The sequence below is a fragment of the Xenopus laevis genome, chromosome 8L (assembly GCF_017654675.1).
Source record: "Xenopus laevis strain J_2021 chromosome 8L, Xenopus_laevis_v10.1, whole genome shotgun sequence".
In the NCBI taxonomy this organism is placed as follows: domain Eukaryota; kingdom Metazoa; phylum Chordata; class Amphibia; order Anura; family Pipidae; genus Xenopus; species Xenopus laevis.
Window position 1 is genome coordinate 28,995,787 of NC_054385.1, and position 15,103 is coordinate 29,010,889.

At 38.4% G+C, this 15,103-nt stretch overlaps 2 protein-coding genes across 3 annotated transcripts in view; one reads left to right on the plus strand and one right to left on the minus strand.

The window, feature by feature from the left end:
• LOC121396951 (threonylcarbamoyl-AMP synthase-like) overlaps positions 1 to 15,103 on the plus strand; it is a 75,088-nt gene that overhangs the window by 17,127 nt on the left and 42,858 nt on the right. The gene's annotated exons all lie outside the window — the stretch shown is intronic.
• On the minus strand, positions 2,614 to 12,199 carry LOC121396952 (heat shock factor protein 3-like). Of its 2 annotated transcripts, XR_005963275.1 has the most exons (8): positions 11,909 to 12,180; positions 9,808 to 9,916; positions 8,242 to 8,363; positions 5,813 to 5,937; positions 5,582 to 5,657; positions 4,495 to 4,579; positions 3,455 to 3,585; positions 2,614 to 2,899 (listed from the first exon to the last, which is right to left on the minus strand). XR_005963275.1 is itself a non-coding variant. In XM_041572611.1 (6 exons), exons 1-6 carry the CDS (start codon positions 12,104 to 12,106, stop codon positions 5,222 to 5,224), a joined length of 726 nt encoding a protein of 241 aa, XP_041428545.1. In that variant the 5' UTR covers positions 12,107 to 12,199; the 3' UTR covers positions 5,209 to 5,221. The 2 variants fall into 2 exon arrangements, 1 of the variants encoding a protein (XP_041428545.1); XM_041572611.1 differs by lacking the exons at positions 2,614 to 2,899; positions 3,455 to 3,585; positions 4,495 to 4,579 and adding an exon at positions 5,209 to 5,317 and having other exon boundaries at positions 11,909 to 12,199.

Here is a 15,103-nt window from a genome sequence, read left to right on the forward strand (position 1 = left end):
TTTACAGAAAGGCTGTCTCCCATAGATTCCATTTTATACAAATAATCCAGATTTTTAAAAACAATTTCCTTTATCTCTGCAATAATAAAACAACTACTATAATAAAACAATACCTTGCAGTACTTGATCTAAACGAAGATATGATTAAATAAACTCAATAGGCTGGTTTTGCTTCCAATAAGGATTAGTGTTTAATTGATTTTATAGTAGATTAAGGTATGAAAAACTACGGAAAAATCCATTATCCAGAAAACCCCAGGACCTGAGTATTCTGGAAAACAGGTCCCATACCTGTGCTGGAACTCAAATTACCAAGTGCCAGAGGGTAGGCTTACATTTCTACTGTTAGTGGGAATTCAACTGGAATGGGGAAGAATTAATGGACGACCCTACAAAATGTTAGTACAAATGCGAACAGTGGTATTTGTATATATATTATATATATTTTGCAAAAAAATACTTTATTTATTATAATACACACGTTTCGGTGAGTCATGTGACAGAAAATGACATCAGAACTCACCGTTTATAACTGATGACATCAGAACTCACCGTTTATAAGGATATAATTTACAAGATCTTCATGGCTTTTGTGTATTATAAAGCAATAAATCTGCTTGGACAATTTTCATCAACAAGATTTTCAAAGTAATGATGTAATACAGTACTTTGCACTGCTTTAAAAACTACACTTTTAGAACAGTACAGACTTGTAATGTAATATAGTAAATCTCTTCAAGAATATTTTCAACCTCATTTTCAGCAGGTCAATGAATAGTGCTTATGCTGAACATACTTTCTGCCTATGGGTTTTAATCGGAAAAAAAAAAATTATGATTTTGTTATTTCTTGAGCTCAACAGGCCAAACAGGGAAACTTAACGTACTCCATGTTTGGCCCTTGCATAGCAGATAGTTATGGATTGCCAGTGAACAAATAATGCCCTGCATCATGGACTCCTGCTTTGCTTTCAATTTCCCCATTTGACCTCTTTGCTTCAATAGCCCCATTTGTCCTGTTCACCTCAAGAAATTTAAAGTAAATAAAAAACAGATTTTTTTGGGATTATGGTCAGCGGGAGCCATAGTCATTGACTCGTGTTGAACAACAGGGTAGATTGCTAAATTTTGCAACAGCCTTTCTCTGCAACAAACATTGAGAAGCCCAGGATAAATCATATAAAAAACTACTATAAAAAAAACTCCGCTCACGAGGAAACTTCGGGGCGACTTTGGAAAACAAAGCTCTGTGTGTGCATTGCCACAGGTGATTTTCATTTTAGCCGACGGAGGGCAGGGGGAAGGAAGGGTGGATTGTCGCCCCGAAGAAGAGGAGATTTGTCACTTGGGCGGACTAATCTCCCCGAATCTGCTTGTGTGGCCTGACCCTAAGTCTGCTAAAAATTGTTTAAACATTCAATAAACCCAATAGGGAATTATGGGAAGGCCGTCTCCAATATACTCCATTTTAATAAAAATTTAATATTTTTTTTTCTTTGTAATAATAAAACAATACCTTGTACTGGATCCCCAACTAATATATAATTAATCCTTATTGGATACACAGCCTACTGGGTATATGTAATGTTTAATATGATTTTCTAGCAGACTTAAAGTATGGAGAAAACCCCGGGCCTGAGCATTCTGGATAATAGGTCCCATATCAGAAATTGAGAAAATAAATGTCTAAGGTGCTTGCACTTAATGCATTTTAACACCCGATTAAGGATTTTTGCCCCTCAAATAGTTATTAATGAGAAACTTCTCAATGCCTGCTTAGATTATATCCACATGCCCAAACATAACAGGCCATTTAGAGAGTTAGTCAATGCTGTCAAGCCATTCTTTTGCAGATAAATTATAACTGTGAGCTAAAGGCTATTCCTTTGCCTTTAATTAGCTGCAAATGAAAACATTCCCCATCAGTCATGTACTAATGCAGACAGGAAGCCTTAGGAATGAGATAAGAAAGATAAGGAGGATGTGATAAATCAAATGACTTTTAAGGAAAAGGCATAATTGGAAAAGATTGTTAGAAACAGGTTTATAAAAGCAATGCTGAAACAGAATTATGTATTTTAATAGAAAGCCATGCAAAACTGCAAAATAATTGTGCATTCTTCCACTAATATTTCGATTAGACAAATACAAATCATTTCAGGGGCTAGTGTGCTTTAAATGATAATTAATATACCCACCTCCTCAAGAAAATCACTGTCTACATCAAATTTCTTTTTGCACAGGATGGTCTGAAGATCCTCCAGGCTGGCATCAAATGCAGTTCAAGAAGTCTTGGATCTCCTCTCTAAAAAAGAAAGTTAGTCACATCTAATGGGATATGGGGACATTCTTCTTCCTTTTTACATTTCTGTCACTATTCAATCCCTGCAATGACAGAATACTCACAAAAGAGAGAATGTACAACAGACCCTTGTCAATTGCCTTGGGTATACTGTACTGAAGCTGACCATACAATTTCCATGGATAGGCCTGGTTTAATTGGTAACATGATTTATAATTAAAACATTATATGATCATATTTTATGAGCATGTTTACAGCACAGAAATACTTCCTCACCTGTCAAGTATGTTAATGTTTGCTTGCAGAGGCATTTTCATTAAGAATCGAATCAATGACACTATCAGGGTCCTCAGGAGCGCTGTCTTGTACCAAATCAAGAGCCAACTCCTCATCAGCAGTAGAGCTATTAGGAATAAAGGATTTTTCTACTACAAATGAATTGCTGGGAATTACGGACTGATCTGTCACTGGAAAGAAAGCATTTGGGATCACAACCTGGTCCTGTGCCAGGATAGAGCTGCTTGGGTAATGAGACTCTTCCACCTCCAGCTGAAGATTCACATCAGTCTCATCCATTAGAATCACCTGCTGTGTATCACTGAAGATACAAAAACATATAGTAAGCAAAAGGGTCTTACATCTAGTTCTTGAAAAAGAAAAACAGCAATAAAGTTTTAATTTTGCCAGAACTAAGATCGAGTGTTCAATTGAATGAGAAATGATCTGTGGCCAGTCTGAACCTCTCCCATCAGAACTAGTTATTTGGAAGGTTGGGCCCCAGACTAATATAGTGGCTAATCACCATAATACACTGGTTGTTGCATTTAGTGGCTGGTGATTTTCTAATCTTCTATTTTAGCCCTATATGAAAATAACTGTACAGTAAGTTTAGTATAGAAAATACAATAAGCATATTCATTTGTAGGCTTTTGTTGTTCTGTAATGTTTAAATATTTGCAACCTATATAATTTAAACATTTGCAAATTAAATCAAGACTGCACCAGGAGGATTTGAAAACGTTAGGGTGGTTATGAACCCACAGACTGGCCCAATAGACTCTAATAGAATAATTTTAAAGGATAACTTTCTATATTGTCAAAATACTTAAGAAATATAAAATGCATCAAAAATAAAGTTATATGATGCACTTACTGGAGGCTTTCTAGGCTGGATTTAGGCAACTGCTTGGGAAGGTGTTCAAAGCTTTCCTCAGCACTTGGGATCTCATGGATTACAAGGTAATTGTCAGTGGAGCTTCCAGGACATTGTGAAGATGGATTTCCCTGAGGAACGAATTCAAAGAAATTATGTGTATATACTTCACACCGAAGACAGTTGAGTATTGGACAACAGCAGCTACGGAGACTAATATATTAGTGGGTGCAGATACTTATAGTAACCATTCAGATATCAGATTTTTATTTTGTAAACTTATATGTGGCTGGCAGTGGCAATTGCACAAACACATTTTAGCACCTCTGTTGTCCAACATATGATTTATATTAAAAGAATAAGCATAACCAAATCTATTTTTATTAAAACCATGAATATTTTCTCATCAACAACATGGTTTCTTCTCAGTGTCTTAAAGCCCAAAATAGGTGGGGAGTGTACAATAACTTGCAATCCAAAAGCGATGGATTCCTTAACATTTAACACAATTGAGTCAGGTCATCCAATGGACAACAATACTGCAGTTTAATACTTTTCCACACAAGAAAACAATAGTGCATACTAAAAACTCAAGACAGACACCTAGCTGGTAATGCCCTTGTTTTGCAAAAGCCATCTGCAGAAAAGCTTATAAATCTTTGATTCACCCATTTGCTGTTCGTTGATTGGTTCAGACTATTTAAAGCACAGCTATCTTGAATTAGAGACAAAACAGCAAGGCATAAATCTAAGCCTAATTGTAGGAAGATGATCTAGGTAGGAACACCCTAACAAAAACAAGTTATACAGAATACAGTTAGGCCCATAAATCTTTGGACAGAGACAACTTTTTTCTAATTTTGGTTCTGTACATTACCACAATGAATTTTAAATGAAACAACTCAGATGCAGTTGAACTGCAGACTTTCAGCTTTAAGAGTGGTATGGATGTTCTACTATCCGATATCTGTTGTGGGTTGGCCTGGAGAACTAGAGCAGCTCAGACAAGCAATGGGTCATAATCTCAACAACGTACTCACCTCACTAACTCCTCCTTCTGTAAGCTGCAGCATATTGCGACTGTATTTAGGGGAAGAGGACTGTGAAGCTTCAATTGTTAATGGCCTGTAAATGGGGGGGGGGGGGAAGATAAGAAAAAAGGGTGTAAATAGTAACAAAACTTTAAAGGGGAACTCCACACAAATATAACGAGTTTTTTTGAAAAGTGAACATAATTTTAAGCAACTTTGCAATATTCATCAATTAATAAATATGCAGACTTTAAAGGATTTTTAATGGTTTGGAACCGTTCCCTAAGCCTAGCCCCTGTTCTGTTGGACTACTTTTAAGAGCTGGCTACCGTTACTTAGTCTCAGCAGCCATCTTTCCTCAGCCTGCATCCTCCAAACCCCACAATTCCCTGCACACGTGATTTCAATAAAGAACATCACAGTGCAATGCATTGTGGGGTATGTAGTTCCTGCATGTTTTCTGTAAGCTGTGGAGAAGTTGCTACAAATTATTTCAAATGATTCAGAAAGTGAAGAACTGTTAAACTGTTGCATTTATTCATACTATTTGAAGAAACCAATAACTGCGACGGGTATAGTAGGGGTTCTGTGTTATGTGGGCCTCTTAAGCAAATTTTGGTTTGGAAGCCAGAGTTCCCCTTTAACGAATTGTGTGAAAATTGTATGAAAACCAGTTTACTTCTGCCCTAAATTTTGTTTAAGGGTTTTTATTTATATGCCAACAGTTCTCCAACTTTCAAGCAATGAATAGACAATCTGAATTTGAATACCTTTTCCTGTTGGTTCCCTTTAAAATGTTGCCTTTCATTAGACTCAGGATGAACTGAAGGATCTAGACAAAAAGCAAAATATTTGGTGAAAACAGTTAGCAAATAAATTACTTCCTATTACTGGTAAGGCAAATTACCCTGATTTACTGATATCAGGCAAATCTGCACTGGGCAGTTACCCCAGCACCACACAGCAAATAGAATTGTTCATTCTACTGCAGGCAGAGTACCCAATGAATGCCTCTGATACGTTGCTATGAGTAAGTGAGCTGGGACTAATTTGCCTAGTTTTACTAAATGTGTTGACTCCTTCAACGAAGATTCACCTTTGCAAGAAGTTTCTGCTGTTGGCTGTGCTTCCTTCTCAGAGAAGAAACCTCCTTCCAAAGAATTTCATTTTCCCTGGAAAAAAAGAAAAGTCATTTGTCAGTCTTATTCATCTAATATTATTGTAAACTGTAAATTATTAAGTTAGTTCCATTAATGTTTGTGTACACTAGTGTCACAAATGGTTGTTGTAAACATTCCATCTAGATAACCCAGCGTCACACACAAACCTCTTCATTGTATCCAACTTGAAATCCATGTTGGATTGTCCATCTTGAAGCACTTTTAATTCATTAATAACCTTTTGCAAATTGTCCTGGGACAGATGAGCATCTTCTGTTTTTACCGAGTTCACCTAGCAGAAAAGAAAACGATAAGTGTTGAAACATCAGGTGTATTTTTCAACTGTAACATTCATTTTATTATAACTATAAAAAAAAAACAGAGGCACAGGACACAGAAATTTAAATGTCAGGGACTGCTGCCACTTGGGTGTCAGGTTTTGACAAATCGAAGTATAAGATACAGAAATAGCAGCATGGTTCTGTTACTTTCTACATAAACTGACCATGTGGCAAAACATACAAGAAGTGGTACGACTTGAACAAAACACCTCCAAGAAATAGTATAACCTATACTTGCCTTTTAAGTATTTATATTTATAAGAAGCCAAACTTCACAGTAACAGTGGCAATATATGTTCTGGATAAGTAAGTCATAACAACCAATCTGCAGTCAGTTTTGACTGGTGTAGTGTTAGAATAACGAAACCAAATATCTGATTGCTATAAATTTTACTTTACAGTAAAACTGAAGGTGCACCTGGACCCCACATATATATTGGGGAGTCCACCCCCTAATATCGTTTAGAATTTACAAAATATATGTTTTATATGATTGCTATGGTTACAATACCAGTTACAATAGAAACCTTCTTTGATCCTTATATTAAAAAGGTTTCACTTTACAATATGGTTTTAAAAGTGGAGCATTTGAGAATTAAATAACTGTCATTTAAAAAGGTACAGTACAACAGCTCCTCTACATCATGTCACTGGCAAGTGATAATAGAATAGCCAAGCTAGAAATATATATTCGTTCACTTTATCTTTATCCATACCAAATAGCCACCAGGGTTCAAGGGAAAGGTGTTTAATATCTGCCAAAAGGAGTAAGTAATATCTATTGGTGACATATAAAAAAAGGAGGCCTATAATCTGCCAGTCTGGCTGTGGTTTTACTAGCAGCTACACAAACATTTTACTTAAGAAACACAAGTGTAGTCATAAATAGCAGTGTATAGGAACATACTAGCTATACGCCATAAATAAAACTGCAAGGCACAGCAGCATGCCAGTTTAGCAAATAGCATAGTGTCAAATTGCTTACAGTTTAATAGATTATAAAATCAATATTGGCAGTGTGCAACTCATTGTAAGCATCCCTGAAGAGCCTATAATTTACATTAATGTAGAAATGTTAAGTTCCATTGGCAACCCTTAAATATTAAGCAGCCCAAAACATTCGAAACATTTCCCACTTCCAGTCACATACCATTCTAATCAATAGGAAATGTGTTGCTCAATTACATACTACAATGAACTAATTGCTCAGGACTGCTGTCAGAAGAGGCATTTGCATTATGACACTGCCACCAATAGGAAATGCTGCTGCTGACAGTTTTGATCATTAATGCTCTTTCTTAGAGGACCAAAATGCTCTATGTGCAGTTGGCTGTAACCTATATTGTTAAGGACTACTATATTATTTAACCATCACATGTTTATATATACATAAAAATACAGGATTTGAACTGTTTTCTCTATTCTTATTAACTGACCAAATTTCCTTGATAATGCAGAGTAACTTCGATGCCTTTACATATAAATCACTTTATTGAAGTTAATTCACTCTATTACATAGCGATGCAATCCCCATATAAGACACGACAGAGAGAAAAGTTGCCATCTAAAGGCCTGGTACACTGCAGTCATTTTTGTTAGCTGGTGAAGTTGTATTTGCAGAAGAGGAAGTGAGAGAAACCGCAGCTCCTCTCAAAGCTATTTAGAAAACACTCAGAGGGGACCTGTCACCCAGACATAAAAAATGTGTATAATAAACAACCTTTTCAAATTAAACATGAGTCCAAATTTATTTTTTTTAAATAAAGCAACCAAACCCATTATAAAAGTTATTTAAAAATCTTAGCAGTCAATCATATATTATCTGCCCCGCCTCTATGCCGTAGGCATATAAACAGGGCAGGCAATTATTTGCACTTTCTAAATGTTACTGCACTCTCACATGCCCCCTCCCTCCATAATTGTTTAGCCTGTGCATGGGCATCAGGTCCCCCAGTCTGACAAATAAACAAGATTTAGCGTAGAGGCAAAGCTTAATAAGAGTGTCAAGTGTCAAGACTGATAGAAAAAATAGTTAAATATTTTGTATAGCGTAACTAAAGTTTGTGTAAAGTACATTTGGTTTGATCAACATCGTAAAAAAAGATTTGGAATCATTTCTTAGAGTGACAGGTCCCCTTTAAGTCAACTCCTGTCTTAAATTGAATGCTGTTCAGTGTATAAGTATGATAACTACTGTTCACAAGAATAACAATTACAGATAGTACTCTGAAATGAATACCATAAGCTGACAATACCTTACGCTTGATGTGTTCCAATAACTCCGGTCTCCCTTTTTTAAAGAAAGGATGCTGGAACTCAATGGCGCTCTCAGATTTTACAAGACCGCTCTCCAAACTCATCACCTTGCGGAAGCCATCTGTATAGAATATAATACTCAAAGAGTCAGACTATAAATTCAGTCTGTTTCAGTCTCTCTACATTCTCAGAGGAACTAATTATGGAAGTGTAATGCAGAAATGTGGTCAAAGGAAAAAAAGGAGATAAAAACAAGAGGAGGAAGAAAGATTTAATAAGGATGGAATGAAATTAGGAACAGAGGAGAGAAAATAGTTGTCATATGTAATAGGGAATCTTGTGCACTTGATGCAAAATGTGTTTTATGTATTTCCAGTAAATGTCCATGGAAAATGCCTCCTTGAGACCATGCCATGGTAAAGACATTTTTATTTTCATTCCTGGGACCCTTTCTATTAGTAGAATCGCAATTACCAACCCTTAGCATCAGACACATGGGAGTTCTTAGGGTTTCAATGTAACCCTTTTTTCCAGTGCCTGTTACTACTACTTGTCAATGTAAAGGAGCTAACCTATTATGCCCATTTGCACTGTACAGTGTAATATAAGGTGCAGTACAAGGTGGCCAGAGCCTGGCATAGGCAATATAATGGTGGTCATAAACTAAGGAAAGATCACTCATTTTCAATACAGATATTTAGGTATAGATATACAGGTAGAAACAATAGAATTCTACCTGTATCTGACAATTCAGCAGTGAACACTGGCCATTGTTCAGGCGCATCAAAATTTTCTGACCTGGCTGATAGGCGGCTGACTGATATCCAAGTCTTTTGCCAATATTGGTTGGCTCGTCTCCTGACATACAGCCACTGAATATCATATAAAATGAGAATATCTTTAGGCCTTTAACTTCAACAGATTAATAAATCCCAAGCTGCACTGTATATAGAACGTATAGATGAACATACAGAATATATAGATGTAGTCTCGGTACTTTGCTAACTGGTAACACAGATTGCAAGCTTTTAAATATATAACCATGTTTGGGACCTGTGGTATTCCAGATAAGAAATGTTTCCCCTATTTGAATCGCCATACCTTAAGTTTGCTAATAATCATTTAAACATGAAATAAACTAAATAGGATTGTTTTGCCACCAATACAGACTCATGCAGCTTAGTTACCATCAAGTACACCCAACTCCTGAATGAAGACAGGACAAGGAGAAACAGATGCTGAGAGAGGAATGGTGAAGATAAATTTGATTATTTCAGAAACGGTACAGAATTTTTAATTGATTGTATATAGAAAGTTTCTTATTTCAGTATGGTGAAGCTTGTATTAAATTTTCATTTTCGCAATAGTTCTCCTTTAATTTTTAACTGATTTTTTTAGTAGACATGGTATGGAGTTTCAAATTACAGAAAGTCTTTGTCTTTGAAAATGCCAGGTCCCAGGCATTCTGGATAACAGGTTTCATACCTGTACAATCAAATCCCTGACACCCACTGAAAATATACCTATAGTATTAAGGGGCAAATTTAAGTCCATTAAGTACTTACACATATTAAGTTGCCGAATGAAGCTAGACAAATTGCTGTGCTTGAAGTATCTGGGAAGGATCTCTTTAGTAAACCGTTGCTCATCCAGTATGCAGAAGGTCTGTCCATTCTGTAAAAGAACATAACAGATATACACAATTTTGAAAACATGTCTTGGATAAATGAATCCAGAAGACATTGTTATTATGCTTCACACAGCAAAAGGGCTGACATCAATAATCATGTGGCTCCATAATACTAAGATAACATGGTCCTCACACCTGGGCCCTGTGTTGTGGAGGGCCCCATCACCAATTAACATAGGCATGAAAATACATGTTCCTTGCATCCCTGTCAATCCCTAAATATACTCACAACCTGCAAAATGCCCCCCTCTGCACTATTATCATTTTCCAGACCATGTTACTCCCTGCCCCACTATGGCGGATCTGCATAGCAACAGGTTTTTGGTTGCTATACTCAATATCCCCAAACAACAAATTTTAGCTGGAAATAGACAGAAAATAAAATCTATAACATACATAATGGCAACATATAATGATTTGTATCTTTCTTGTGCTGAAAAATAGTGATTTGTGAGAACACCACTTGAGACATGGGAGTGATGTGACCAGATTAAACATGTAAATATTATTGGTCTTTTTGATTAGTGGGTCTGAGTCAATATGTACATGTGTATTGGTTAATGCCACAAATGTGTGATTACCAGTGGAAGAGCTGTTTCTCAGCCTGCGATAATACAGTTTTGGGATCTGTCATCCAGAAAGCCCCAAATTACAGAAAGGGCATCTCCCATAAACTCAATTTCAATCAGAAAATTCAAATGGTAAAACCTATTTCCTTAGTAGTAATAATAAAACAGTACCTTGTACTTGTAATATACAACTAATTCCTATTGGATTCAACACAATTCTATTAGGTTGCTTTAAAAGTTTAAATAATTTTTAGTAGAGCATAGAGATCCAGACTTAAGGACAGAGGTGTGCACAGTACAGTAGGGGTCCCGAGAGGTCTGAAAGAAAACAGCATGTGAAGCAGGAAGCAGAGAGAAAATGATTAGCTGACAATAGAAAATAATTTTACATAACAGGAGCAATAGTTCCAGTAACTGAGAATTCAACTCAGGTCAATCACCTGGGTTGCTGTATAAGACAGTCTGTACAGCAGCCATCAGTTCAGTACATTAAACAAGATTACCATCTAGGTTTGTGAAGTGCAAAAGGGAAACCCCTTAACTCTATGTTACCACAACAAAGTTGCTAAGCAGGACAAGGTCACTAAATTACTCATTACCACTAAATGTGGTGAGCAGAGTAGAGAGGCAGTGGTGTAGTTTATGTGAGGGGGAATGGGTAGTGCAGTGGTGGGAAATTAAAAGGATGGTTTACCTTTAAATCACCTTTTAGTATGTTATAGAATGGGAAATACTAAACTAACATGCAACACACCAGCTTAAAAGGATAACTTCTTTAAAAAGAAAGCTCAAACTGGTTTTGTTGAAAAAAGTATGCTAGAATTGTTAAGGTGTTTCCCTAAAGGTTTTTTTTTTAATTTCACTATTGATTGGCCCACAACCTAGCAACCAGAGAGGACCTGTATAGAAAGACAAGCAATTAAAAGTAATACTGTAGCCTCATAGAACATGAGGTTTGAGGTTTCAGTGGTCAGTGACCCAGATAAACAGACAGTGTTTTCAAATGCATTCTGGAAAGAAAAAGAATAGGAAGCAGATCACCTATAAAATAAAAAATGAAGACCAATTAAAATGTTGCTACACTTAGTCATTCTATATAATATTGGGAGGAATCAATAGTGCGCTTTCCCTATTTATATAAAGAAGGGGGTAAATACAGCCATAAAAGCGACAGCCCCAGAGAAATCTCACAAAATAGCAGGTAAGAAATACGATTTACCCAGCAGACTACATTGGGGCTCCAGTCTGTGGCTCTCCAACCTGGACTACAGCTGCCAGGAGGGACCATCACTGATAATGAAAGCGACAGGAGGTGAGGGAGATATAGTTTAACAAGAGACAAGACACGCGTCACTGACTTGGGACTTAAACACGGAGCGGCCGGAAGGCTTAACAAATGCACATTACCGTGTTCCAAGCGATCATGTCGCAATTAGCCGAGTCCTCCACTAGAACCCAGAGCTTGGTGAGAAAAACGGGGGCTGGGGTCGGCCCCGGAGAGACGGACGGCTCCTTCATGCTGGTACCGAAGATGGAGCACAGGAGCAGTAAAGAACAGTCTAAAAGCCCCAAGCGACAACAAGCAACGCAGCCCAACACAAACATGCAGACTTCCGGGGAACTCAGGCCACGCCCCCTCTAATAGAGAAAGTCGACGATCATTGGCTGCATGCTTCTGACAAAAACAAGTGACGCTACTAGCGGAGAGCATCATTAAAGTGACACGAGCGTGTGGAATGTGAACTATGCGCGTTCAACTGGAGCGGAGTCTCTTCCTAATATAGTTGCTCAGTAGACGTGGTGTTCTCTGTGAAATTATTTTGTGTGACGCTCGCTGCGTCGCTTCATAGATACTCGATTTAAAAACAAAACTATAAAGCAAATAACGTTGCATGTTGGATGTACACTCATTCAGCTGTATATGTTTCCTTGGTTACAGGGGGGGCAGTGGCGTAACTAAGGACCCCGCAGTGCCGGCCCCTAGTCCTTAAGGGCCACCCCTGCATTTTAGATTCACCTGGGGCCTTCAATGACAGCGCGGGAAGGAGAGAGACTGGGTGGATATGTCACAGCCAGACAAGGATTCCCAGCAACCTGCTGCTGCAATGTCAAACAGCGGTCTCTCCTCAGGCCACACCCGCACGCTCTCTGGTTCCTGTAATAGTGAACGGGCCACGGTACTCTAGCAGCCCCGCACTCCTCTACTACCCCCTTAGAGTAGTATTAATACGTGTGAGCGGCCGCTGTTCGTATCTAGATGTGCGCATGTGCAGGGCACCTCCCTCGACCGCTCGCCTCAACTGTGCCAACCAATAGTACTGAGGTGGAAAGATCTAGGCCTATTGAAGCGGAAGGGATTATTGCTCTCTAAACCCATTTACTAGTTGGATAAGGAGCTCTGCAAAGTCTGCGTGTAGAAGCGCTGCGGCCACGCTTTCCACTGGCGACATCATTTTGCCTTTCATGCGCACAGTACTGTTCCCGCCTTTATGGACTTCCTGCTCTACCAAGGGAAAAAAAGTCTAAAAAAAATAAATGAATATATGTGAAAATTTGCAATTTTTTCCATGAAGCAAAATGGGACATTCACCAGGGGACGTAACTACAGAGGGGGGGGGGGGGGGCAGGAGTTATAGGGGCCCCACAAGGCCCTAGTTCATATATGATTTCATTAAATATTGGTAAAACAGGTCACCCTCTAGACATTTCGGTGTCCAGCAAATTTTTGCCCCAAAATTGTCTGAAATTGATTCACTGTAAAATGTGAGAATGCTTCAGAGGGACAGGAGACTGGGGTACAGAGCCCAAAATCCGCTAACTCCCGACCTCTACATATGTCAGTCCCATTGCATGCCGGGTATTGTAGTCTTACATTAAACTTGGCAGTCGGGAAATTGTTAAACAAAAACTACATTACCCAACATGCATTGTGATTTAGGCTTGACACATGATTAGGGCAAGAAAAATCTTTGGCTGGTTTCCAAAGTAAAAACCAACCAAAGGCCCAAAAAGTAGCCCAAATCCGTACCTTGGCTAGTTTGTACTTTCAAAACCAGCCTGGGCTTTAAATTATTAGCCCAATTTGGCTGAGAAAACGCCAACCTGGCAACCCTGACAACTACAAAAGTTTTTTGGGAGTCTCCATAATTGAGATTTGGGGCATAACAGGGCATGGTCAAATATCTACATCCTGTTATTGAAATTGCTTGTTTCCGTTGCTCGCAGCACCTGTGACCTGTCGATAGTAAATTTGCAGTATACAGTAAAGGGCATGGTGCCTCTGAGTATTATTATCACCAACCCTACAATTTATATAATCTCCCAGACAGAGCATAGTACAAAAAGTAAGCATTATCTGGAAGCACTTAAAGCCAGTGTGAGGAGAATCATATTCAGGCAGGCACTCATAATGGACCTCCATGTAAAAGAATTGCAATTAAAAAGAAAAACTGTATTATAAGGGACAAAATACAAATAGCTTTATACATTTCATGCATTTCATAGGCTTATGATTACATGCTCTCCTCAGGCCTGAAAAGTGTAAGGCTATTTGTATATTTTTCCTGTGAATAGATTCCTACCTTTTTATTCAAACTTGGTCGCAGTGGTCCATTGTGTGTGTCTGCCTGAATACTTCTAAAAAGCTTGCTAAGCAATAGCCTTAACTCTTTCCTTGTTGTCTGCCAATATCTGTGAAAATGTAATGTGTATTTACATTTATAAATGTGCTGAGGCTGTTGTACATAAAAATAACTGTTCAGTGGGTATCATTTCTGCGTCTGTGCCATACTGCTATGTATTCTGGGGGGTATTATAAATGTAATCGCCTCTGTGCCATCCTGCTATTAATTCTGGGGGGTACTATACATGGAACTTCCTCTGTGCCATCTTGCTATGAATTTTGGGGGGTACTATACATGGAATTGCCTTTGTGCCATCATGCTACGAATTCTGGGGGGTACTATACATGGATGTGCCTATATGCCATCTTGCTATGAAATCCAAGGGGTATTATCCACGTAATTGCCACTGTGCCATCCTGCCTTTTGTTATCTATAATGCTTTCTGTTTCCACTTGCTCTTTGCTTCATTATTTTCTGTTTTTTCCCTTCAGTTTATGCACCTTTGTCACATGCTCTTTTCTTTGGTTCTCTCAATTCACATTATCTCCTTTCTTTCTATTTCCTCCTCGCGGGGGGGGGGGGGGCTGAAAGTTCCTCTGCAGGGGGAGCCCACAAACTCAATGATGCTGTTGGGATTCTCTGTGTGCAAATATCCTCCGGGAAAGCACTGTGGCTGTGGGATAGCAGGTATAGGAGAGATGGTGCCTATAGTAGCAGTGGGATAATAGTCTCTGGAAAGGGAATGTGGCTGTGGGATAGTAAGTATAGTAGGGAGAGATGGTGCCTATAGTAGCAGTGGGGATAATAGACTCTGGGAAGGGACTGTGGCTGTGGATAGCAGTATAGTAGGGAGAGGTGGTAACAGTGGGGATAATAGTCTCTGGGAAGAGACTGTGACTGTGGGATAGCAGGTATAGTAGGGAGATATGGTGTCTATAATAGCATTGGAGATAATAGTCTCTGGGAAGGGACTGTGACT

Bases quoted from the DNA above. Each gene is read 5' to 3' on its own strand.
- LOC121396952 (XM_041572611.1), bottom strand. From the start codon at position 12,106: ATGTTTGTGTTGGGCTGCGTTGCTTGTTGTCGCTTGGGGCTTTTAGAC. The intron at 8,364-9,807 runs GTAAGTACTTAA...TATTCTATACAG, and splicing joins CATTCGGCAACTTAATATGT to ATGGCTTCCGCAAGGTGATG. The intron at 5,658-5,812 runs GTTTGTGTGTGA...CTTTTTTTCCAG, and splicing joins AAGTTGGATACAATGAAGAG to GGAAAATGAAATTCTTTGGA.